At 34.1% G+C, this 27,959-nt stretch overlaps 1 protein-coding gene across 1 annotated transcript; it reads left to right on the forward strand.

The window, feature by feature from the left end:
• Positions 1-4,716: 4,716 nt before the first annotated feature.
• Positions 4,717-27,912, forward strand: crip2 (cysteine-rich protein 2). The gene is made up of 8 exons (XM_058056525.2): positions 4,717-4,874; positions 21,446-21,540; positions 24,958-25,015; positions 25,090-25,224; positions 26,743-26,811; positions 26,903-26,997; positions 27,109-27,166; positions 27,311-27,912. The coding sequence occupies exons 1-8, from the start codon at positions 4,832-4,834 to the stop codon at positions 27,358-27,360; spliced, it is 603 nt and encodes a 200-aa protein (XP_057912508.1). The 5' UTR covers positions 4,717-4,831; the 3' UTR covers positions 27,361-27,912.
• Positions 27,913-27,959: the final 47 nt, after the last annotated feature.

Raw genomic sequence — 27,959 nt, forward strand, 5'->3', positions numbered from 1 at the left:
TCCATCAAAAAGAGGACCACATAGAGATACGTGTTTTTTTTGTTGAGTTTTACTTTAAAAATATTATTTTTTAAAAAAGAGATACAACAGTAAAATACAGTATGCCAAACAAACAAACCCAAAAAAAATTCATAATTTGTGTAATACATGATATCTCAACATGGACCAAGAATTATATGTTTTCCTTATGTTTTTGTTATTTTATGACATTTTTTGTCATGCATTTTTGGTGCCATTTTTGGTTAGCTGAGCGCTAGCCTCAATTTTATTCAGATCTTGTTAAAATGTTGTCTCGATTTTTTTTCCGATCATGTTAAAATTTTGAAACAGTACTTGCTATGTGAATACGGACCAAGAAAGCGAGCTATGTTACATTTTCATGCTATTTTTTGTCATATATTTTTTTATCATTTGAGTCCGACATTTCACGTAAAAAATTTTTGTGCTTATAACAATACTTACGATGTCAATATGGATCGAGAAATGTATATCTTTAACATTTTAATTATATTTTTTGTCATCTCATATTTTTGTCGTAAATGTCATTTTAGTGCGACAGTCTAATCAGTCCGACATTTTTTTGTGCGCTGAACACGGGCAACAGTTTTTTTTGGATTGTCTTCAAATTTTTGCGTGTTTGTAAAAGTACATGATATCTCAACATGGACCAAGAATTATATGTCTTCCTTATGTTTTTGTTATTTTATGACATTTTTTGTCATGCATTTTTGGTGCAATTTTTCAGCGCTAGCCTCAATTTTATTCAGATCTTGTTAAAATGTTGTCTCGATTTTTTTTCCGATCATGTTAAAATTTTAAAACAGTTCTTGCTATGTGAATACGGACCAAGAAAGCTAGCTCTGTTACATTTTCATGCTATTTTTTGTCATATATTTTTTTATCATTAGAGTCCGACATTTCACGTAAAAATTTTGCGTGCTTATAACAGTACTTACGATGCCAATATGGATCGAGAAATCTTTAACATTTTGATTATATTTTTTGTCATCTCATATTTTTGTCGTAAATGTCATTTTAGTGCGACAGTCTAATCAGTCCGACATTTTTTTGTGCGCTGAACACGGGCAACAGTTTTTTTTGGATTGTCTTCAAATTTTGCGTGTTTGTAAAAGTACATGATATCTCAACATGGGCCAAGAATTATATGTCTTCCTTATGTTTTTGTTATTTTATGACATTTTTTGTCATGCATTTTTGGTGCAATTTTTCAGCGCTAGCCTCAATTTTATTCAGATCTTGTTAAAATGTTGTCTCGATTTTTTTTCCGATCATGTTAAAATTTTGAAACAGTACTTGCTATGTGAATACGGGCCAAGAAAGCTAGCTCTGTTACATTTTCATGCTATTTTTTGTCATATATTTTTTTATCATTAGAGTCCGACATTTCACGTAAAAATTTTTCGTGCTTATAACAGTACTTACGATGTCAATATGGATCGAGAAATGTATATCTTTAACATTTTAATTATATTTTTTGTCATCTCATATTTTTGTCGTAAATGTCATTTTAATGCGACAGTCTAATCAGTCCGACATTTTTTTGTGCGCTGAACACGGGCAACAGTTTTTTTTGGATTGTCTTCAAATTTTTGCGTGTTTGTAAAAGTACATGATATCTCAACATGAACCAAGAATTATATGTCTTCCTTATGTTTTTGTTATTTTATGACATTTTTTGTCATGCATTTTTGGTGCAATTTTTCAGCGCTAGCTTAAATTTTATTCAGATCTTGTTAAAATGTTGTCTCGATTTTTTTTTCGATCATGTTAAAATTTTGAAACAGTACTTGCTATGTGAATACGGACCAAGAAAGCTAGCTCTGTTACATTTTCATGCTATTTTTTGTCATATATTTTTTTATTATTTGAGTTCGACATTTCACGTTAAAATTTTTCGTGCTTATAACAGTACTTACGATGTCAATATGGATCGAGAAATCTTTAACATTTTGATTATATTTTTTGTCATCTCATATTTTTGTCGTAAATGTCATTTTAGTGCGACAGTCTAATCAGTCCGACATTTTTTTGTGCGCTGAACACGGGCAACAGTTTTTTTGGGATTGTCTTCAAATTTTGCGTGTTTGTAAAAGTACATGATATCTCAACATGGACCAAGAATTATATGTCTTCCTTATGTTTTTGTTATTTTATGACATTTTTTGTCATGCATTTTTGGTGCAATTTTTCAGCGCTAGCCTCAATTTTATTCAGATCTTGTTAAAATGTTGTCTCGATTTTTTTTTCAAACAGTAAGTCGACGGATAAGAAGGGAAAACGGAGGCGTGCTAATCAGGCGGTGTCAAATCCAACCCGCATCTGCCGTTTGTCATCAGGCAGGCAGCGCAGACACCTATGTGTGAAACACATGACCTCAGTCACACGGCTGCAGGAAGTGATAATCAAGTGTCGTGTTTTCAATTAGTCATACTTTCTCAACGGTTTTTTTTTTTGGTTTGTTTTTTATTCTTTTTATTGGTCGGCGGTGATGTCAGGTGACCTTTAAGGGGGGGGGGGGATCCACCCAAGCCACTTGTCCGCGTCTTCTTCCATTGCCTAACAAATTCCAACGAGTCAGTGGTTTTGAAAGGAAGCATTGTTGCCATTCCCCGGACTCTGCCCACTTCTTCTGTGGGAAGCAAGGAAGGGGGAAGCTGGGAAGTGCCAGTAGACTTTTTTTTTCTTTTTTCTTTTTCCTGACTTGAAAGCTTTCCAGCTTGGAGAGAAAGTCATGCTGCCTTCCATTGCGGCTTGTAAAAATAACACTTCCAGCCGCACTAAACAATTATACGTGCATGATTTTCTCTGGGGTTTTTTTGTTTGCTAATGTTTCTTATATACGTTATTTCTATGTGTCTTATTTATCAGTTTGTTCATTACACTAATGAAAAGGGTATTTTATTAATTTATAATAATAATAATAATGAGAATGATAATAATAATAATAATTTAATAAAGTTTAATAATATTTTAATAAATATAAATAATAATAAAATAAAACAATAAAATAATAAAATAATAATATAAATGTAATAAATATTTAATAAAGTTTAATAAGTGTATTATTTACCAGTTTGTTCATTACACTAATGAAAAGGGACTTTTAATAATTTAATAATAAAATAATAATAAAAAAATAATAATTTAATAAAGTTTAATAATTATTTAAATAAATATAAATAATAATAAAATAAAACAATAAAATAATAAAATAATAATATAAATGTAATAAATATTTAATAAAGTTTAATAAGTGTATTATTTACCAGTTTGTTCATTACACTAATGAAAAGGGACTTTTAATAATTTAATAATAAAATAATAATAAAAAAATAATAATTTAATAAAGTTTAATAATTATTTAAATAAATATAAATAATAATAAAATAAAACAATAAAATAATAAAATAATAATATAAATGTAATAAATATTTAATAAAGTTTAATAAGTGTATTATTTACCAGTTTGTTCATTACACTAATGAAAAGGGACTTTTAATAATTTAATAATAAAATAATAATAAAAATAATAATAATTTAATAAAGTTTAATAATTATTTAAATAAATATAAATAATAATAAAAGAAAGAAAAAATAAAATAAAATAAAAAATAATAAAAATATAAATAATAATGATAAATAATAATAAATATAAATAAAATGTATTAAATGTAATAAATATTTAATACATAATTTAATAAAGTTTAATAAGTGTATTATTTATTAGTTTGTTCATTACACTAATGAAAAGGGACTTTTAATAATTTAATAATAATATAATAATAATAATAATTTAATAAAGTTGAATAATTATTTTAATAATTATAAAATAATAATAATAAATATAAATAATAAATATAAATAATAATAAATATGCATTTAATACATTTAATAAATATTTAATAAATAATTTAATAACGTTTAATAAGTGTATTATTTATCAGTTTGTTCATTACGCTAATGAAATGGGACTTTTAATATTTTAATAATATAATAATAATAATTTAATTTAAAAAATTTAAAAAAATATTCAGCAAAAATCCGAATAGTAAATAATGATATATAGGTGTAAAAAATAATCATGAAATATATGATAATTCATTCATTTTCTTCCGTTTATCCTCATGCGTTGGTGCTGGAGCCTATCCCAGCTGTCTTGGGGCGAGAGCCAGCCAATCCCAGGGCACATATAGACAAACAACCATTCACACTCACATTCATACCTATGGACAATTTGGAGCGGCTAATTAACCTAGCATGTTTTTGGAATGTGGGAGGAAACCGGAATACCCGGAGAAAAGCCATGCATGCACGGGGAGAACATGGAAACTCCACACAGAGATGGCTGAGGGTGGAATTGAACTCGGGTCTCCTAGCTGTGAGACCTGCGTGCTAACCACTCGTCCGTCATACATATATAGAATTTTACCAAATCACATTACATTACAACATATTTAATATTTTATTCTTAAAAAATAAAATAAATTACTTTAATAATACATAAGCGGTAGAAAATGAATGAACTTTAATCATAAATTTCTAAAATGAAGTAAATCTATCCGTCTATGTAGCGTTCGAACGTTCTATCTGATATGATGGTCTGATTTCCCGATGCAGCTGAACGCACCGCCAACGCGGACAAGCTGCTGTAAGGGGGAGGGGGCGTGGCTATGCAAATGAGCATCCGTTTGAGCGAATAGATGCTTTTTGGCGGAGCTGCCGGACGCCAGAGAGCACAGAAGACACAAGGTGCACACAAGGTCTTTACCGGTTTAGGACGCCACCGAACCTACACTCGACGGCATCGAACATGGCTTCGAAATGCCCCAAATGCGACAAGACTGTCTACTTCGGTGAGTGATTGTCGCTTTGTGCGCTTTCCGGTTGTGGATATTAATGACTATTGTCACGTGATGGAGATGTCTGCTGTTAGCCAAAACATGCAGCTAACTACTGCTAGTAGTTTCATTTAATGGCTAATATGCAGCTAATAGCTAATCTACATATAGTTATGTTATTTACATTCTTAGGCGGGAAATTTGATTAGAAATGACAAATAAACACTTTTGTACACTTTAGTGCTGTTCTTTGTAAGAATAGTGCTAACAGGGCTAACAGGGTGTCTGTAAATCAGGGGTCTCAAACTCAGTTTACTTGGGGGGCCACTGGAGCTAGGATCTGGGCAAGGCTGGGCCGCATCAGGTTTAAAAAAAATGCATTTATTAAAAAAATTATTATATTTATTTTATTATATATACATTTATTAAATTTATTTAAAAATATAAAAAATATTTAAAAAAAATTCAGTGCTGTGGTTCCCGATTTTCTACAATAAAAGCTCTAATAAAACATTTCACTGTTCTCAAATATCTTAATTTTTTATTTTTCTGCACAAAAATAAGATGAAAAATAAATAAACAAATCAAGAATAAAGAAAATCAATCAATCAGTAATAAATAAATATAATAATAATAATAATAAAACGTATTAAAAAAACTTTAAAAATGATTTTTTTCATATTAAAATGACCAAAGCATTATTAGAACCCTGTAGACATGACAAAACACGACTATAGTCACATTTATACTCTTTTTATTTACAACATATTGCGCAACTGCAGCATCTTGAGACACATGCTAACTCGCAAACTAGACAGCTAGCCACCTAAACGGTAGCATTCAAGTTATTTCCTTTCAACTTAAATAGCCAAAAAACTTACCACTTCCACACGGATAGGGAGGATAACTATTAACAGTTATTTAACCTTTAACATGAACATTAATCAAACGTAATAATTTTTTCTGGGTACATGATACCATACAGCATCCATATCAAACTAACTTTCATATCAAGACGGGGGCCTCAAACTAGTGTCCTGCGGGCCACATTTGGCCCGCGGGCCGCGTGTTTGAGACCGCTGCTGTAAATGAAACTGAGGCTAAAATGCACATTTGACTGATAACTACTCGTGCATGAATACTCCTGCTCTGACACTGATTGCTGCCATTTTTAATTTGTTTTGGTAAACACTGAAGCTTGGCAGCCGTCCCGCAAAAGACTCTCAGTGTTGCCAAGAGTGCAAAAAAAAAAAGCCCACTCACATCTGTGGGCATAAAGCATGTAAACATCATGCATATTTTACATATATATGCACACACCTGAGCAAAAATGACTGATTCCCAAATCCAAACATATGTTTCCAGTGCAGAAAAGCAGATTATCGAGAGATTCAATCATGCAGATTTGCTGTGTTTAATTTTTTGGTGATTATTTATCCAGCTGCAATGCACTGTAATAATCTGATGTTTGTTGTTGTTGTTTTTTTTTTTTTTAATGCTGCACACTCTACACTTCATAGCACACCGCATCACATCACGTGCGCTTAGAATCAATTATGTGAGCGGATGGACGCTTACGTAAGCGGTGTGACAGCGAACGCCACACAGCTGCTCCCAAAAAGTATCAAGATGTAGATAAAGCCGTAAAAGACTGACTGCTGAAACAAAAAAATTCACGTAACCACATACCGGGGAGTTATTTAAGGTCGGGGTGTGTCCCTCCCGCTGGGTGGGGAGCGTTCTTTGATGTAAAGATGATGAGATAACGACTTAGTGCACATGCGCCACCGCAGCACGAAGGGAGGCGTTCACTGCATTATTGAAGTCGTCGCGTTGGAGGCTGCAGAATAAACACATGACAATGCGCATGGGATGAGTGGGAAGATGAGGGAGTAACGTGGAAAGCTTAGGATGAGTCCTCGCTCCAACGGGGCTCCTCCTAGTCCCAAAGGTTCGTAGCAACTCGATGAAAGTGAGTTTTTAGCGATGTTGTCACTGTGTCATGTGTCCCCGGAGCCTGTTTACGAGCACCAATGGCGCGAGGGCGCTCGCTTTTGAAGTTATGGCTTTTCATGATGTCACCAGGAGGGAATAACCTTCTTCCCCTCTGACCTGCCCCGAGCTGGAAGACGGTTTGAACCCTGTTCAAACACCTCTACAGGCGGCTTATGAGGACCCCGGGCCCTAGCTGGGTGGCTAACTGCTTGTTTTCACTCCAAATAGTTCGTGATGTCGTGTTCACGTTGGTATGGAAACAAGATGGCATCAGCCCCGCCCCTTTTGTTAGGGTTTGTGCCTCCTGTCCCACTTCTTAACGTGGACTTATTACCGGATTTTATGGACTATAAGTCGCTCCGGAGTATAAGTCGCACAAGGCCAAAAATGCATAATTAGGTAGAAAAAAAACATACATAAGTCGCACGAGGCCAAAAATTCATAATTAGGTTGAAAAAAACATACATAAGTCGCACTGGAGTATAAGTAACACAAGGCCAAAAACACATTAGGTAGAAAAAAAACATACATAAGTCGCACTGGAGTATAAGTCGCACAAGGCCAAAAATACATCATTAGGTAGAAAAAAACATACATAAGTCGCACTGGAGTATAAGTAACACAAGGCCAAAAACACATGATTAGGTAGAAAAAAACATACATAAGTAGCACTGGAGTATAAGTCGCACAAGGCCAAAAATACATCATTAGGTAGAAAAAAAACATACATAAGTCGCACTGGAGTATAAGTCGCACAAGGCCAAAAGTACATCATTAGGTAGAAAAAAACATACATAAGTCGCACTGGAGTATAAGTCGCACAAGGCCAAAAATACATCATTAGGTAGAAAAAAAAACATAAGTCGCACAAGGGCAAAAATACATCATTAGGTAGAAAAAAAACATACATAAGTCGCACTGGAGTATAAGTCGCACAAGGCCAAAAACGCATTATTAGGTAGAAAAAAACATACATAAGTCACACTGGAGTATAAGTCGCACAAGGCCAAAAATACATCATTAGGTAGAAAAAAAAACATAAGTCGCACAAGGCCAAAAATACATCATAAGGTAGAAAAAAAACATACATAAGTCGCACAAGGCCAAAAATACATCATTAGGTAGAAAAAAAACATACATAAGTCGCACTGGAGTATAAGTCACACAAGGCCAAAAGTACATCATTAGGTAGAAAAAAACATACATAAGTCGCACTGGAGTATAAGTCGCACAAGGCCAAAAATACATCATTAGGTAGAAAAAAAACATATATAAGTCGCACAAGGCCAAAAATACATCATTAGGTAGAAAAAAAACATACATAAGTCGCACTGGAGTATAAGTCGCACAAGGCCAAAAACACATTATTAGGTAGAAAAAAACATACATAAGTCGCACTGGAGTATAAGTCACACAAGGGCAAAAATACATCATTAGGTAGAAAAAAAACATACATAAGTCGCACTGGAGTATAAGTCGCACAAGGCCAAAAACGCATTATTAGGTAGAAAAAAACATACATAAGTCGCACTGGAGTATAAGTCACACAAGGCCAAAAATACATCATTAGGTAGAAAAAAAACATACATAAGTTGCACTGGAGTATAAGTCGCACAAGGCCAAAAATACATCATTAGGTAGAAAAAAACATACATAAGTCGCACAAGGCCAAAAATACATCATTAGGTAGAAAAAAAACATAAGTCGCACTGGAGTATAAGTCGCACAAGGCCAAAAATACATAATTAGGCAGAAAAAAACATACATAAGTCGCACTGGAGTATAAGTCGCACAAGGCCAAAAATACATCATTAGGTAGAAAAAAACATACATAAGTCGCACAAGGCCAAAAATGCATCATTAGGTAGAAAAAAAACATACATAAGTCGCACTGGAGTATAAGTCGCACAAGGCCAAAAATACATCATTAGGTAGAAAAAAAACATACATAAGTCGCACAAGGCCAAAAATGCATCATTAGGTAGAAAAAAAACATACATAAGTCGCACTGGGGTATAAGTCGCACAAGGCCAAAAGTACATCATTAGAAAAATATAGAAAAAAAACATACATAAGTCGCACTGGAGTATAAGTCGCACAAGGCCAAAAATGCATCATTAGGTAGAAAAAAAACATACATAAGTCGCACTGGAGTATAAGTTGCACAAGGCCAAAAATACATCATTAGGTAGAAAAAAAAACATAAGTCGCACAAGGGCAAAAATACATCATTAGGTAGAAAAAAAACATACATAAGTCGCACTGGAGTATAAGTCGCACAAGGCCAAAAACGCATTATTAGGTAGAAAAAAACATACATAAGTCGCACTGGAGTATAAGTCACACAAGGCCAAAAATACATCATTAGGTAGAAAAAAAACATACATAAGTCGCACTGGAGTATAAGTCGCACAAGGCCAAAAACACATCATTAGGTAGAAAAAAACATACATAAGTAGCACTGGAGTATAAGTCGCACAAGGCCAAAAATACATCATTAGGTAGAAAAAAAACATACATAAGTCGCACAAGGCCAAAAATACATCATTAGGTAGAAAAAAAAACATAAGTCGCACAAGGGCAAAAATACATCATTAGGTAGAAAAAAAACATACATAAGTCGCACTGGAGTATAAGTCGCACAAGGCCAAAAACGCATTATTAGGTAGAAAAAAACATACATAAGTCGCACTGGAGTATAAGTCGCACAAGGCCAAAAATGCATAATTAGGTAGAAAAAAACATACATAAGTCACACTGGAGTATAAGTCGTACACAAGGCCAAAAATACATAATTAGGCAGAAAAAAACATACATAAGTCGCACTGGAGTATAAGTCACACAAGGCCAAAAATACATCATTTGGTAGAAAAAAAAACATACATAAGTCACACTGGAGTATAAGTCGTACACAAGGCCAAAAACGCATTATTAGGTAGAAAAAAACATACATAAGTCGCACTGGAGTATAAGTCGCACAAGGCCAAAAATACATCATTAGGTAGAAAAAAAAACATACATAAGTCGCACTGGAGTATAAGTCGTACACAAGGCCAAAAATACATAATTAGGCAGAAAAAAACATACATAAGTTGCACTGGAGTATAAGTTGCACAAGGCAAAAAATGCGTAATTAGGTAGAAAAAAACATACATAAGTCGCACTGGAGTATAAGTCGCACAAGGCCAAAAATGCATCATTAGGTGGCCTCAAACTAGTGTCCTGCGGGCCACATTTGGCCCGCGGGCCGCGTGTTTGAGACCCCTGTCTTAGACTTTATTTAGGATGTGCCGTGGGTCGTAAATGGACCCCAGGCCGTAGCCGCCATCCCCCCCCCAAAAACCATTGGTCCATCCCTACTGAAAAGCCTTTTAAGCTATCTAAGTTCCAGCATGAAGGCTAACTCACCACAGCGGAACCCTCCTGAGATGCATTTCAAACGGGTGAAAAGCAGTCCAATTTGGGACCTTATAATTCCTTTGGTGGTTCGTGGCGAGCAGCTCGTAGCGACGATCAGCCCCCATCCAGCTGTCGTTGCTGCCGTTTATTGGATGGCCCTTGACCGCCGCCCCGCCAGAAAAACGTCAACCCATTCCGCGGCGGTGGTGCGCCACAGTCTGACATGTTTGTACAACTTTCCATTGGTTACTTTTCCAACGTGCAGCCGAGGCTTTTTGCTTTGGTGACCACTAAACGCTGCTATTTGAACTTTTTTACAAAGCCGCGGGTTAGGAGTGTTGCCGATTTATCTCCCAGGAGCCCAAATAAAGCGAGATTATTTCCTTGCGTTAGGACGGCCACCGTGCCAGGCGTTGTTTTCCTTTGGCCCGACTTAAAAAGTATCAACTTTGGTTGCCATAAAAAGGTTTCTCATAATGAGGCCGGCACACGTCCGATTCCCGAAACTAAGTCATAACCTAAGCGTCTGTGTCGGTTCAAACACTTTTTATATGCTTCTTCATTGCTTTCAATTTACGCAACTTGAAATAAGATGTGGGTTTTATGACCGCTACTAAGTCAGTGTTATGGACAGTCGGTCACCATAGATCAGGGGTCTCAAACACGCCGCCTGCGGGCCAAATGTGACCCGCAAGACACTAGTTTGATATGGATTCTGTATGGTATCATGTACCCAGAAAAAATGATTACGTTTGATTCATGTTCATGTTAAAGGTTAAATAACTGTTAATAGTTACCACTTCCACACGGATAGGGAGGATAAGTGATATGAAAGTTTAATGTTAGTTTGATATGGATGCTGTATGGTATCATGTACCCAGAAAAAAATGATTACGTTTGATTCATGTTCATGTTAAAGGTTAAATAACTGTTAATAGTTATCCTCCCTATCCGTGTGGAAGTGGTAAATGATATGAAAGTTTAATGTTAGTTTGATATGGATGCTGTATGGTATCATGTACCCAGAAAAAAATGATTACGTTTGATTCATGTTCATGTTAAAGGTTAAATAACTGTTAATAGTTATCCTCCCTATCCGTGTGGAAGTGGTAAGTGATATGAAAGTTTAATGTTAGTTTGATATGGATGCTGTATGGTATCATGTACCCAGAAAAAAATTATTACGTTTGATTCATGTTCATGTTAAAGGTTAAATAACTGTTAATAGTTATCCTCCCTATCCGTGTGGAAGTGGTAAATGATATGAAAGTTTAATGTTAGTTTGATATGGATGCTGTATGGTATCATGTACCCAGAAAAAAAATATTACGTTTGATTCATGTTCATGTTAAAGGTTAAATAACTGTTAATAGTTATCCTCCCTATCCGTGTGGAAGTGGTAAATGATATGAAAGTTTAATGTTAGTTTGATATGGATGCTGTATGGTATCATGTACCCAGAAAAAAATGATTACGTTTGATTCATGTTCATGTTAAAGGTTAAATAACTGTTAATAGTTATCCTCCCTATCCGTGTGGAAGTGGTAAGTTTTCGGCTATTTAAGTTGAAAGGAAATAACTTGAAGGCTATTGTTTAGGTGGCTAGCTCTCTAGTTTGCGAGTTAGCATGTGTCTCGAGACCCTGCAGTTGCGCAATATGTTGTAAATAACAATGTAACGACAAAAGTGTGTCTGGGAAGCTAAAAGACAGCCGTGGGTGCGTTTGATTTAGTCACCCCGTGAACCTGAGGGACACCCATCAACATGCTGACACCTCCGGGTTTAAAAATAGACCCAGCGTCGAGGCCCGGCGTGCACTTGGCTGAATGAAAAGAGAGCGTGATGAATGGAAAAGCGTGGCATCATAAAAGCTGTCACTTTAACAGCTTGTTGTTGTTACTGTGTGTGTGGGAGTGGGAGTGGGGGGAGGTGGATGAGCGTCTGGCCTAGATGATGTTTGTTTCTGACCCCAGTGAAGCCTGCTCCCATCCTCATTATCCATCATCCATCGGAGGAAAATGAGATGTCCGGGCTCGGTCTGTGCGGTTGCCATAACAACGCATTCAACCGTATTCAATTTGACATCTAACTCTTCAATGAGGTCGTTGCACATACATAAAAGCCTGCGATGATGATGATGATGCGTCAATCATGGAGCGGGGTCAAACGTCGTCGTGGCGCTCTTTATTTATGATACCTGCCCGACTCTAAGCCGCTTACGTGAATTTGCAGGATGCCGCTCCTCGGTTGGAGGTCAACCGGTCTTAGCGTCGTGCTGACATTTCAGGTTCCAAATGCAACACGGTTACAACACAACAACCGAGGAAGCAGAGCATATTTAGCATATTTAATCCTTCCCCTTCTCCATGTTGACATTCATAAACACCAGGCTACAGCTACAATTAATGGATGGTTGATTGATTACTTAACTATTTTATATATTTTTTTATATTTTTATATAATTTTTTTATATAATTTTATTATTATTTTATTTTATTATTTATTTATTATTACTATTATATTTTTTATATTTTATATTAATCGATCAATGTTTTTTAATTGAAAATATCAAATAAAAAAAATAAAATGAAAATAAATAAAATACATAATAATAAAATATATAATAAAATATGTAAATATCCTTTGATTTCAGCCTCTCAAATGTGAATATTTCCATGTGTGAATATCTTGTTTTGCCTAAAAAAACAAAGATAATAGGTCTGGCATCAGGTTAAAAAAAAAAAAAATAAATAAATATATATATATATATATATAAATAAAAATATAATAAAATATTAATGAATATTAATTTTATTAATAAATGCTTCTGCTATACCCTCCACTTTTTCAGTGCTTTGGTTCTTTGCAAAAGCTCTGATAAAACATTAAATTATAATAAATTATTATGAATTATTATAAATTATTTAAATTATTAAAAATCATTTTTATTTATTATTAAATAAATGTGTCATGTTTAATTTTTCGGCACAAAATAAGATGGAAAAATAAATAAGCGAGTCAAAAAACAAATGAACAAATTATTTTTTATTTATTATTCAATTATTAAATAAATGTTTAATGTTATTTTATTATTTTTCGACACAAAATAAGATGGAAAAATAAATAAGCAAATCAAAAAATAAATGAAACAAATGAACAAATTAATTTTTATTTATTATTCAATTATTAAATAAATGTTTAATGTTATTTTTTTATTTTTCGACACAAAATAAGATGGAAAAATGAATAAGCAAATCAAAAAATAAATGAAACAAATGAACAAATTATTTTTTATTTATTATTAAATTATTAAATAAATGTTTAATGTTATTTTTTATTTTTCGACACAAAATAAGATGGAAAAATAAATAAGCAAATCAAAAAACAAATGAACAAATTATTGTTTATTTATTATTCAATTATTAAACAAATGTTTAATGTAAATTTTTATTTTTCAACACAAAATAAGATGGAAAAATGAATAAGCAAATCAAAAAATAAATGAAACAAATGAACAAATTATTTTTTATTTATTATTAAATTATTAAATAAATGTTTAATGTAAATTTTTATTTTTCAACACAAAATAAGATGGAAAAATAAATAAGCAAATCAAAAAATAAATGAAACAAATGAACAAATTAATTTTTATTTATTATTAAATTATTAAATACATGTTTAATGTAAATTTTTATTTTTCAACACAAAATAAGATGAAAAAATAAATCAGCAAATCAAAAAAACAAATGAAACTTGTGTTTATGAGGACTGGAATCCTAGTCAATGTCGGTATTCTCCTTTGGGACCTTCTGCTCTTGGGTCTTGTCCTGTAAGAGTCCAACTGTGACTACAGAACATAAAATAAAGCCATAAGCGGCCCATTTCTCCAAATGAATGACGAGATTAGCCATGTTGGAAGCAAAAAAAGGGTTGAACCGAGACTTAACTTATCATTCCACTTTGGTATTGTCCATAAAAGTCACAATGCATAAAAAACCTGTTCTGATTAAAAAAGCGGCTACATCCTGTAGCAGTGGTCAGACGTACGCTTCTCTTTTTACTCAATAAATCGACCCGGCGCTGCGGGCAGGCGGACGTAATGGCTTTGACAGACGCAGAACGTCCACACAGGACTACTTTTCCGCAAAAAAAAAACGCATTTATTAAAAACAAAAAAATTTGCTTTGGTTCCAATTTTTTACAATAAAAGCTCTGATAAAACATTCCACTGTTCTCAAATATCTTCATTTTTATTTTTCTGCACAAAATAAGATGAAAAATAAATAAATCAAGAATAAAGAAAATCAATCAGTAATAAATAAATATTATAATAATAATAAAAACTTAAGAAAGCACATATAGTTGGTGGGTAGACAAATGATTTTTTTCAGATTAAAATGAACAAAGCATTATTAGAGCTAGCGACCTAAACGGTAGCCTTCAAGTTATTTCCTTTCAACTTAAATAGCCAAAAACTTACCACTTCCACACGGATAGGGAGGATAACTATTAACAGTTATTTAACCTTTAACATGAACATGAATCAAACGTAATAATTTTTTCTGGGTACATGATACCATACAGCATCCATATCAAACTTTCATATCAAGGCAGGGGCCTCAAACTAGTGTCCTGCGGGCCACATTTGGCCCGTGGGCCGCATGTTTGAAACCCCTGATCTAAATAGACTAGTTAAGAATAATCATCACAGCGCTATTTATTACATAAGCAATGTTATTGTTATTGTTGTCGGAGATCATGTGCTCACCCTGCGGTACCGCAGACCCATCTGCTCGCCGCTTCAAATCACGCCTTGCCAAAAGCAGCAGCTGAGTCCCTGCATGGGGGTAAAGCGGGTCCAGAACATGGACATTATGGCTGTCCTAATCAATGCCAGGAAGAAGGAAAAACAAAACAACATCCTACAACTCCCTGGAAGACAAATCCTTCCCCGGAAGGACCTACGGATTAAGACAATGGACTTTCAATAAGACAATCGAAGGACCAAGGTCCATTGAAAATAACACGACTTCCTTTGTCGACAAAAATATGCAGAATGATTCCTGGAGGTACATTTAGCTTAGCAAGAGCTCTACGTAGCGTTCTTTCAATCCATTTTGAGGATTTTGACATTCCTGGTGTGAATTGATGTCTGCCAAAGCAAACTGACATCATTTTTTTTTTTTGCTAGGTTAAAAAAATTGAATGACTTACAGACAAAATCATTAGAAAGGTCAGAATAAAAAGATGGTTTGATGATAAAAAAAAAATCCCTGTACTACCCTTTTCCGTTCTTTAGTAATCAGCAGTAGAACTTAGGTCTGTTTCAGGAAAAAAAACAGTTCCTGACTAAAAAAAAAAAAAAAAAAAAGTCAAAAAAGCGGCTTCTCGTACTTTGGTATGTGACAAAAAAAATAAAATTACATAATTAAAAAAAATATATATATTAGGAAAGCAGGAAGTGAACAAGTGTAACAGTTGGAGGGGTAGGATTTAATAAGCTTTGCTTCGTCCTACTACTTTTGGACATGAAGTGCTATATATATATATCACTATATTGACGGTTACCCTGGTACCCATTATGTCATTGTATGGTATGGTCATCACCTCGTACTTTGGTACGTGACAAAAAAATAAGTAAAATTAAATAAAATTAAAATTTTTTTTTTAAGTTTACAAGTTTTAAAAAAATTATATTAGGAAAGTAGGAAGTGAACAAATGTAACAGTTACTGATTGTAAAAGTAAAAAAAAATTAAGTAAAAAAAATTATATTAGGAAAGCAAGAAGTGAACAAATGTAACAGTTACTGATTGTAAAAGTTTTTTTTTTAAATTAAGTTAAAAAAAATTATATTAGAAAAGCAGGAAGTGAACAAATGAAACAGTTACTGATTGTAAAAGTTAATAAAAAAATTAAGTTTAAAAAAATATATATTAGGAAAGCAGGAAGTGAACAAATGTAACAGTTACTGATTGTAAAAGTTTAAAAAAAATTATATTAAGAAAGCAGGATGGGAACAAATTTAACAGTTACTGATTGTAAAAGTTAATAAAAAAATTAAGTTTAAAAAAATATATATATTAGGAAAGCAGGAAGTGAACAAATGTAACAGTTACTGATTGTAAAAGTAAAAAAAAAATTTAAGTAAAAAAACTTATATTAGGAAAGCAGGAAGTGAACAAATATAACAGTTACTGATTGTAAAAGTTAAAAAAATTTAAGTTTAAAAAAAATTATATTAGGAAAGCAGGAAGTGAACAAATGTAACAGTTACTGATTATAAAAGTTTAAAAAAAATTAAGTTTAAAAAAAATTATATTAGGAAAGCAGGAAGTGAACAAATGAAACAGTTACTGATTGCAAAAGTTTAAAAAAATTTAAGTTAAAAAAAATATATATTAGGAAAGCAGGAAGTGAACAAATGTAACAGTTACTGATTGTAAAAGTTTAAAAAAAATTAAGTTTTAAAAAAATTATATTAGGAAAGCAGGAAGTGAACAAATGTAACAGTTACTGATTGTAAAAGGTTAAAAAAAATTAAGTTTAAAAAAAAATTATATTAGGAAAGCAGGAAGTGAACAAATGAAACAGTTACTGATTGCAAAGGTTTTAAAAAATTTAAGTTTAAAAAAAATATATTAGGAAAGCAGGAAGTGAACAATGTAACAGTTACTGATTGTAAAAGTTTTAAAAAAATTATATTAAGAAAGCAGGATGTGAACAAATGTAACAGTTACTGATTGTAAAAGTTAAAAAAAATTAAGTAAAAAAAATTATATTAGGAAAGCAGGAAGTGAACAAATGTAACAGTTACTGATTGTAAAAGTTAAAAAAAAATTTAAGTTGAAAAAAATATATATTAGGAAACCAGGAAGTGAACAAATTATTATGGGATGCACTCAATTGTAATCTGATGCATGTTGTGAAATAAAATGAAATGAAACCATTACCATTACTTTAGTCAGGGTTCCCGTGTGCGTGCCGGCCCAGGCCCGGTGCCGCGGTGTGTGCACTTTATTTTAAATTAGGCTTCTCCCTGAAGCTGACACAACCCCGCGGCAAAACCCAGCTCTGGAGGTCGTCCGTCGCCTCAGTCAAGGCGAGGTTCCCTCCCCACTTTCCCTCCCTCTGTGGGGAAAAGAGGCCAACCCCGTGGATCCGGGAGTCTGACGTAAATGGGCTGTAGTTAACTCGCATCCTGTCTGTTTTGGTGGGGGGAAAAACAGCCCTGCCTTGGTGACTCGCTTCTTTAGCATCGTGTCGGGCGGTACGCACACGAGAGATTCAGTCGCACTTGCTAATAACGGAGAACGCCAATAGAAGTTTCTTAATTAGATTCAGTACTTCAGAAGCAGAACCATGTGACGTTCTTACCTTCTTAGGTTTCCTCAAAATGTTGCTTTTATGCATCAGATTGAGTCCAATTGAGTGCATCCCATAATCAGTTCCCAGTTCCACGTGTCCAAAAGGAGTAGGAAGAAGCAACTGGTACTTTTACAATCAATAACTGTTACATTTGTTCACTTCCTGCTTTCCAAAATACAGTTTAAGGTTTTTTTTTTTTTGTTTTTTTTTTTTTTTTTAAATAATGTACCTCGTACCAAAGTAGGAGGTGATATGACCATAGAATGACATAATGGTTACCATAGTAACCATCAATATAGTGATATATATAGCACATTGTGACTGGTTCAAGACTCTTCATGTATTGTATTTATTTTTATTTATTATTTTTATTTATTATTTATTTATTAATTTATTTTATTAATTTTTCTTCATATTTTTTTAGTTTTTAAATTTTTTTTTTATTTATTTTTTTTTTGTCCCGTACCAAAGTACTCGGTGATATGAGCATCCAATGCCATAATGGGTACCATAGTAAGTGTCAATATAGTGATATATATAGCACATCATGACTGGTTCAAGACTCTTCATTCTTGTATTTAGCAAATTTATTTAATTAATTAATTTTTTTAATTATTTTTTATTAATATTTTTTTGTTTAAAAAAAAAATATAGAGATATTTTTTTTGTCCCGTACCGAAGTAGGAGGTGATATGAGCATCCAATGCCATAATGGGTACCATAGTACTCAATCCATTCCATAGTTTGAGTCCACATACTGAAATGCTATGCTAATGCTAACATAGTCCTAGCATAGAAGTGTTTCAAATGTACTTCTTCCCTGAGATCATATTTCTCCTCTCTTGTAGAGAAGTATTGGATGACATTTTTAGCCTTATGTTTGAAGATGAACTATATCAGCAAGTTGAAGTATTTGTCATTTTACAAACAAGGAGTTAGTATGTTCTGTATGGATTGAAGTTCCGCACGTTGGGGAAGTTAGCATTTCGGGTTTCCATCTACTGGACATACCATCAGTTGGGACTAGGAAGAATTCTGACCTTGATCCGATCCGTACGGCGAACAAAAACATTGGGTCAATATAAGAGTCAATGTGATGTAAGTCAGCAGTTGACTTAAACAGAAACTTTGCTTTAGCCAGTTTGCGTGTGGAACCCGAACCAGGTGGGAAACAGACCACTTTATACACGTGAAAGAACCCCCCCCCCCACTCAGATAGCATTGTAGCTCTTTGTGTTACACTTCTGTTACACGAGACGTGATGCCAATGCGACGCCAAATCATCGTCGACGACCAAATGGCACCTCCATTAGGGGATGGCGTTTGTTCCTCCCAAAAAGCCAGAGAAGAGGGACCGTCGCTGAGTGCTGAGTGGCTCGTGGCCGTTGGCAGGGTTATGCAACGGTACTGCGCGGGAGGCAGCGACTCAAGAAACAACCCTTACATAACGGGGCGACGAGCATTCACGCAGGCCGTGTGGGAATGCGGGTACTCCCAAACGTTGACGGCGGATAAAAAGGGATATTGTGTGGCGCCTTGGCGAGAGAGCGCCCTTTTGAAAACAAATGGTGGTGGAAAAGGTGTGGGAAAGAGCACGATCCGCACGATCCGCACGATCCGCACGATCCGGCGAAGAGAGGACTAAGGTATTCCGGCCTGGAACGTGGAGACAGAAAAAGCCTTGTGTGAAGGGAAATGTCGTCTCTAATCATAATGCATGAGGCGCTTTGGGAGGCGCCGGTTTAAATAAAGGCCAGTCATCGCAGCCCATTTTGCTCAAGCCTCCGGAGACCAGGGGATGAGGAATTCGGGGTTATGGAGACCGTAACACAATAATGCATTGTATTCAGATACTTTGATGTCAATCATCGCACATTTGATTGACAAGGTCAGTTTCCCAATCTCAAAATCCTAATCCCAGAGAAATTAGGTTCCTCCAGGTTCAGTATGTTCAGTACAGGTAAAGGTAATATCGGACTGACCATCAATCAGCTGCTTTGACATGAAGTCCAGGACTCGACAATAACCATGTACCGATGACCCGGGGTAAATTAAAACAAAATTCGGGCAAGTAAATCCAATCAGTGATATTCCCGTCGGGCAAGTGCACTTTGGCATTCCATACTGCCAAGAGTTTTTTTTTAAGTGGTTCTTGTTGGGTGTCGGTAAAACACGGACTGCGTAATTCCGGTGGTCATTTGCAAACCGATCCTTGCAAATCTTGAATTGGCCGAGTGTTTGAGACCCCTGTTTTAAGGGCAGCATCACGCTTACGGAGCAAGTCCCACACTGAGGTGTTTGTTTTGTCAACAAGCAAAGTGCTGGCATCCTGGATTTTTGGCTTTAATCCTAAATGAGGGCGCCTCGGGAAGGTAGCCTGGGCCGTTGGAGCAAACGTTGCAGTAGCGTGGGATTTTAGGGACTCCCTGTGAACTGACCGATGTCAGCCATCCCTCAAAGCTTAGTTTTAGCCGCCTTTAGGCGCCCTAATCTGAGGAATCCGTTGATTGATGATCAAAAAAACAACCAAAATATCAGTTAAAAAATGACCCGTTCCGGGAGAATCGGAATGTCAGAACTGTTTCCGATCCATGCTTGATGCCCAACCGTGCCTGTTAGCATCTGTGTTGTTTTACAGAATATTCATTCATTTATTTTCTACCGCTTTTCCTCACAAGGGTCGCGGGGGGGTACTGGAGTCTATCCCAGCTGTCTTGGCGGGTGGCCAGCCAATCCCAGGGCACATATAGACAAACAACCATTCACACTCACATTCATACCTATGGACAATTTGGATTCGCCAATTAACCTAGCATGTTTTTGGAATGTGGGAGGAAACCGGAGATGATATTTTATGATGATATTTTTAAGTAACACGAATATCTAAATCGTTGATAATTTCAATTGGGGGATATTAAAATAATTCAATGAGTGTAAAACACAAATTAGAGTTAAAAAATACAAATAAAATTGTCAAATAAAAAACTAAGATTATTTTTCTAAAGTTTGTGTCACATTCTAAATATATTTTAATAAGAAAAAAAACAAAAATATTAGTTAAAAAATGCATACTTCCGGGAGAATCGTAATCTCATAACTGTTTCCAATCCGTGCTTGATGCCCAACCGTGCCGGTTAGCATATCATCATGTGTTGTTTTACACAATATCCAAGTGGCAAAGTTGAATCCTGACATTTTTCACCCTGGCTTTAAGATAAATAACAATCCATACTGTACTTCTTATAGCATAACGAAATAGCTTCTAATACGTAGCATACGTAGCAGCTAATGCTAACATTCCAGGCTGCTGTCTGGACTTTGCCGCCGTCCCTTTTTAAGGGTTGATGACAAGAATTTGACAGGATATTCTTAGGTCGGTGCTGTTAGCATGTTGCTGGTGTGATGTTTGAACGGGGGGGGGGGGTGTATAGGGAAGTCAGCATCCGGTTATTTGTGTCCCACCGTGATAAGAAGTGTTTTTCCTCTGTGGGACCCATTGTTGCTGGTAGACGTATTAATAGGGCCCTCTGAGGTCTGAGGCAGGGTGGGTGATGCGTAAAGTGGGGGAGGGGAGCAGCACAAAGGATGTGGGTTAGACACCCCCGCCCCTGCTTTTCCAGCTGGACTGGGACTGTCATCGGTGTCTACGTGTCCCACGATGACATCACTACAGCATCCTGTCCTAGTACACAGGCATTCCCAGTACTGCAGTACTCGGGCTTAGAATGACGACTGGATTGTGAGTGCGTCGTTCTTCTGTACAGCGCCCCCCCCCCCCTTGTCGACTAATGCAACAAAACCTTTGTGTGTCCTCTCCCCGCACAGCTGAGAAAGTGTCGTCGCTGGGCAAGGACTGGCACAAGCTGTGTCTCAAATGTGACCGCTGCAACAAGCTCCTCAACGCCGGGGGGCACGCGGAGGTCAGTATGATGCCATCTTTATCTCATACGTCTTTCATCCAGACCACACAAATGGAGTAAGCCATGGTAATGCTAATGCTAATGCTAATGGTTTAATTTCATTTGAACATGCATCAGATTCCAATTGAGTGCATCCCATAATCAGTTCCCAGTTCCACATGTCCAAAAGGAGTAGGAAGAAGCAAAGCTTATTAAATCCTACCCCTCCATCTGGTACTTTTACAATCACTAACTCTTACATTTGTTCACTTCCTGCTTTCCATAATACAGTTTGGGTGTTTTTTTGTTTGTTTTTTTGTGTTTTTTTATTTATTAATAATATGATTAATATTATAATAAAAAATATAAAAACATGATTCATTTTTGCAAATATTATTTTTTATTGTAAAATATTTATTTCACGATTAAAAAAATATTTATAGGCCTAAGTAATAACCTATTGAGTGTTATTGACCTGTCATAATATTTTCGGAACCTTATTTGTTCACTTCCTGCTTTCCATAATACAGTTTGGGGGGGGGTTTGTTTTTTTGTTTTTTTGTTTGTTTTTTGTGTTTTTTTTATTCATTAATAATATGATTAATATTATAATAAAAATATAAAAATATGATTCATTTTTGCAAATATTATTTTTTATTATATAATATTTGTTTCATGATTTAAAAATATTTATAGGCCTAAGTAATAACCTATTGAGTGTTATTGACCTGTCACAATATTTTTGGAACCTTATTTGTTCACTTCCTGCTTTCCATAATGCAGTTAGGTTTTTTTTGTTTGTTTGTTTTTTGTGTTTTTTTATTCATTAATAATATGATTATTAGAATAAAAAATATAAAAACATGATTCATTTTTGCAAATATTATTTTTTATTGTAAAATATTTATTTCATGATTAAAAAATATTTATAGGCCTAAGTAATAACCTATTGAGTGTTATTGACCTGTCATAATATTTTCGGAACCTTATTTGTTCACTTCCTGCTTTCCATAATACAGTTAGGTTTTTTTGTTTGTTTGTTTGTTTTTGTTTGTTTTTTTGTTTTTTGTGTTTTTTTATTCATTAATAATATGATTAATATTATAATAAAAAATATAAAAACATGATTCATTTTTGCAAATATTATTTTTTATTATAAAATATTAATTTCATGATTAAAAAAATATTTATAGGCCTAAGTAATAACCTATTGAGTGTTATTGACCTGTCACAATATTTTCGGAACCTTATTTGTTCACTTCCTGCTTTCCATAATACAGTTTGTGTTTTTTTGTTTGTTTTTTTTTGTTTTTTGTTTGTTTTTTGTGTTTTTTTATTTATTAATAATATGATTAACATTATAATAAAAAAATATAAAAATATAATTCATTTTTGCACATTATTTTTTATTGTAAAATATTTATTTCATGATTAAAAAAATATTTATAGGCCTAAGTAATAACCTATTGAGTGTTATTGACCTGTCACAATATTTTCGGAACCTTATTTGTTCACTTCCTGCTTTCCTAATATCATTTTTTTTACTTATTTTTTTTTTTTAATCTTTTACAATCAGGAACTGTTACATTTGTTCACTTCCTGTTTTCCTAATATATTTTTTTTTAAACTTAAATTTTTTTAAAATCTTTTACAATCAGTAACTGTTACATTTGTTCACTTCCTGCTTTCCTAATATAATTTTTTTAAACTTACATTTTTTTAAGTCTTTTACAATCAGTAACTGTTACATTTGTTCACTTCCTGCTTTCCTAATATAATTTTTTTTAAACTTAAAATTTTTACTACCAGACATGGATGCTTTTTTTATGACTGTTTTTACACGATTTCTCTCCCCAGTGTCCCACATGTCAGCAATCCATCCTGTGTGTGTGTGTGTGTGCGTGTGTGTGTGTGTGTTGGTCTTGTGTCTCATGATCTGGCACTGAACGCAATTTCCTGCGACTGATGTTTAAAAGGAAACCTCTGTTTAAGCTCCGCGTGATTACAGCGCATCCTCTCTCGAGTATTATGGGCTACATCTGAACGCTGGCTTTGGTGGAGGAATCTGCATTGTCATGGCAACTAGTGTCCTGCGTGGCCGCGTGTTTGAGACCCCTGATATAAAGGCAAGAAGAGTGGATGGAGATTTCTTTTCCATAGAGTAAATTCAACAGAAAGAGGTGCAGATTGTGGAAGATCTAGAAAGCTTTCCATGCAAAGTAGCAAAAGTGAATACAACGCGTCCCCTTTAAAGCCATCGGGACAAAACTAGTTTTAGTTGAAAACAGTGTTTAGGGGTCAGGACGATAAGCCCCCTCCCCCCCCCCCCCCCTAAAAGATCCCAGGACACTTTCCTCCTCATCTATGGTCATGGTGCTGTGGACCAGTGGTCATCAGCCACATTCCCAGCATGCAACAGGCCATCATCCGTGGTTGAAGGTTAAACATCCAGTCGTCGCCTCCTCCTGTTGCTCGGATACCGCCACTCCGTTACTCGTTGTCGACACGTCCTGATGACATCATCAGGCAGCCGCGTGGCCCCTTTTTTGGAAATGGTCACCATGAAGGTCACGGCAATATATATAATATATATATATATATATATATATATATATATATATATATATATATATATATATATATATATATATATATATATATATATATAATACATATGAAGTATATAACAGTGAAGTAAACCATACTGTACTTGGTAACGCTAACCTGACTTGAACTCAAATAAGCTAAAAAAAAATTATAATAATATAAAAATATAAACAGACAAATATTAGCAAAAATTGAGAAATCTGATGTAAAAATATTTCGAGGTTGAACGTTGTAATCTAACAAGAAAATGTATTTTATTTATATAAATGTTATGAGAATATTGCAATATTGTGAGGGAAAATATTTTATAAAATAAAATATGATCTAAAATAAATATAAAATATTTGACTGAGCATAAAGTTGAAATATTAAAGAGAAATTATATATTTTTAAAACCTTTAATGAGAAACCCCAACAAAGAAACAAAGTTATAATGGGTTGTGGAAAAAGCTTTAATATTATAAGAATAAAGTCAAAATAATCTAAAGGAAAGTTGTTTTTTTTTTTTTTTTTACAAATTAAATTAATTAATTAATTAAAGATGTTAAGAAAAACATCAATTTAAGTCAAAATAAAGCTGTTTATTTTAATTCATTTTACAATATACAAAATACAAAAAAAACTATTATAAAAGGAATAAACTGATGTAATTCTATGAGAATAAAGTCCAAATATGAAAAGATAAAAACAGTCAAATATCCAAACAAGAAGAAAAGTCAATATTTAATATTTCTATACACAAAACAAAGTCAACGTTTGTTACTATGACGACGCTTTGTCTGTGATGACTTTTGCATTGACCTCCCGCCTGCACGCTTTTGTCTCCCTCAGCATGACGGAAGGCCCTACTGCCACAAGCCGTGCTACGCCGCCCTCTTTGGGCCAAAAGGTGCGGTGCATGTCAGAGACGGCCATTGTTTCTCCGTCGGGATCCTTGACTAGAAGTCCGTATATTCCCTGCAGGTGTGAACATTGGGGGTGCCGGCTCTTACGTGTACGACACTCCGGCCAACAACAACAACCCGACCACCGGTGTGGACTCGTCGGCCTCCAGAGCGGAGGAGAAGAAGACGTTTACGGCCAAGCCGCCTTCCAAAGGTAAGGCTGAGTTGGTGTTTTTGGCACCACCTGCTGGTCACATTTGTTCACTTCCTTAAACTCTATTATGGAAAGCAGTTTTTTTTTGTTTTTTTTTATAATGATTAATATTCTAATAAAAAATATAAAAATATTATTCTTTTTGCAAATATTATTTTTTATTGTAAAATATTTATTTCATGATTTAAAAAAAAAATAATTATAGGCCTAAGTAATAACCCATTGAGTGTTATTTTAGGAACCTTATACAGTTTATGATTGGAACGTAGCTCTCTGGTCATCATGCTAGTCTTGAATGCAGTTATGAAAATTATGAGAATTAATTATGTTTTGTGTGTACAGCACAGATTAAAAGTTTGGGCTCCCTTTGTCCCCCTGCTTTCATTTCAATCCTGAATCTTTATCATAATAAATAATAAATATTATAATATAATAATTATTATTATACATTATAATAATATTAATATTAATAATAATATATTATTATTTTTATTATAATTCTATATTATAATATATAATTTTTATAATAATATCATAATAAATTAATATAACATAAATATATATAATATAATGTTATATAACAATATTTATATTAATAAATATTAATATATATAATAATAATATAATTATTATTATTATTGTGCCCCGAGTTGGTATATAATATTATAATATTTAATGTCAATAATATAATATATAATTATAATTAAAAATATAATATTGATTTATATTATATATTATAATAATAACTAATATTATAATATAATAATATAACACAAATATATATAATATTATATAATAATATTAATAAACTATACATATTCTATAATAATATTAATATAATAATTTAATGATAATAATTATTACTATTGTGCCCCGAGTTGGTATATAATATTATAATATTTAATAATATTAATAATATAATATATAATTATAATTAAAAATATATTGATTTATATTATATATTATAATATTATAATATAATAATATAACACAAATATATATAATATTATATAATAATATTAATAAAATATACTTATTATATAATATTAATATAATGATTTAATGATAATAATTATTATTGTGCCCCGAGTTGGTATATAATATTATAATATTTAATAATATAATATATAATTATAATTAAAAAATATAATATTAATTTATATTATATATTATAATAATATTATAATATAATAATATAACACAAATATATATAATATTATATAATATTAATAAAATATACATATTATATAATAATATTAATATAATAATTTAATGATAATAATAATGATTATGATTATTATTCCCCGAGTTGGTAAAGTTTGGGACCCCTGATCTCCAGTATACGGTGAAGAGGTAGATGCCATTTTCCAACAGCAGGGGGAGCCAAACTCACCATCGTTCCATCCTACAATTTCCACTTGGCAGTCAAAGTCTCTTTATTTTAAGTCCAAATATAAAACGTGTGTGTGTGTGTGTGTGTGTGTGTGTGTGTGTGTGTGTGTGTGTGTGTGTGGGCAGCTGGCGGCGTCACCACGTTTTCCGGCGAGGCCAACCTGTGTCCCAGATGTAACAAGAAGGTATATTTCGGTAAGTCCACAAGGCGTGTACTTTATATTCTACCAGTTGCAGACGTTTTAATGGTGTGTGTGTGTGTTTGTGTGTGTGTGTTGCCTGGCAGCCGAGAAGGTGACGTCGCTGGGCAAAGACTGGCATCGCCCCTGCTTGCGCTGCGAGAGGTGCAGCAAGACTTTGTCCGCTGGCAGCCACGCAGAGGTAAAGCTCAACTTATGTAATAATAATAATAATAATAATAATAATAATAAATAGGAATAAAAAATGAAGGTGGTGCGCCGTCACTTTAAGTGTGGTTCTCTTCCCCGGCAGCACGACGGCCAGCCTTACTGCCACAAGCCGTGCTACGCCGTGCTCTTCGGGCCCAAAGGTAACCGCTAGGGGGCGCCGCCTAACCCAATGTTTTCTTCTCGGCACACGCTCGCCACTTTATTGACGCTCCCCCGTGGTTGTAAAGCTCCGCCCACTTACCCCAACCATCCCTCTGCTTCTTCTTCCTTGTCGTTTTTTCCAGGCGTCAACACGGGCGGGGTGGGCAGCTACATCTACGAGCCTGCGCAGTGATGCGCCCCCCCCCCCCCCTCCCCCTGCACCCCTTCCTCCTCCCGCACCCCTCCGTCCTCATCCTCGGCGTTCCTTATGTAGACGTTCTCCTCGGCGGCCATCTTGATCCACGTCTTGCCCTCCTCACTTGACCTCTTTACGACAAATATGCTAACCGAGCGCTAGGTTTCCTCACTGTGCTCACGTGCTCCCCCCAGTGGCCGACATGTGTAAGTGCAAACCACTCAAAACACTTTTTTTTTTTTAGTCCCATTTCGCCGTTGAAATAACTGCAAGGTTATTTATTATTTCTGTCATTTCATAAGCTGTTAAGGATTAGTACTTGTAATAATCCTGCTGTTGTTCCGACAAAGTGTTCTGTTAGCTTAGCTGCTAGAGACACACTGCACTACACTAACGACCGTTACTGTATTTTCTTTATTATTATTATCATCATCTTAGGACACCACGGGAACACTTTTATTATTATTATTATTATTATTGTTGTTGATAATATTCATAGGAATATGTTTCTGTGATCTCTTGTGTATACAATAAATGAACACTACAAGAGATGTACTTTTCTTGTCTTCTATATATAAATACACATTGCAACTTCA

The sequence above is a fragment of the Doryrhamphus excisus genome, linkage group LG19, assembly GCF_037039965.1.
Source record: "Doryrhamphus excisus strain RoL-2023G ecotype Guam linkage group LG19, RoL_Dexc_Guam_v1.1, whole genome shotgun sequence".
Taxonomy (NCBI): Eukaryota; Metazoa; Chordata; class Actinopteri; order Syngnathiformes; family Syngnathidae; genus Doryrhamphus; species Doryrhamphus excisus.

Excerpts from the sequence above, each read along its gene's own strand:
- crip2 (XM_058056525.2), top strand. The coding sequence starts at position 4,832 with ATGGCTTCGAAATGCCCCAAATGCGACAAGACTGTCTACTTCG. Across the intron at positions 21,541-24,957 it reads ACGCCGGGGGGCACGCGGAG|CATGACGGAAGGCCCTACTG; the intron begins GTCAGTATGATG and ends TGTCTCCCTCAG. Across the intron at positions 25,016-25,089 it reads CGCCCTCTTTGGGCCAAAAG|GTGTGAACATTGGGGGTGCC; the intron begins GTGCGGTGCATG and ends TATTCCCTGCAG.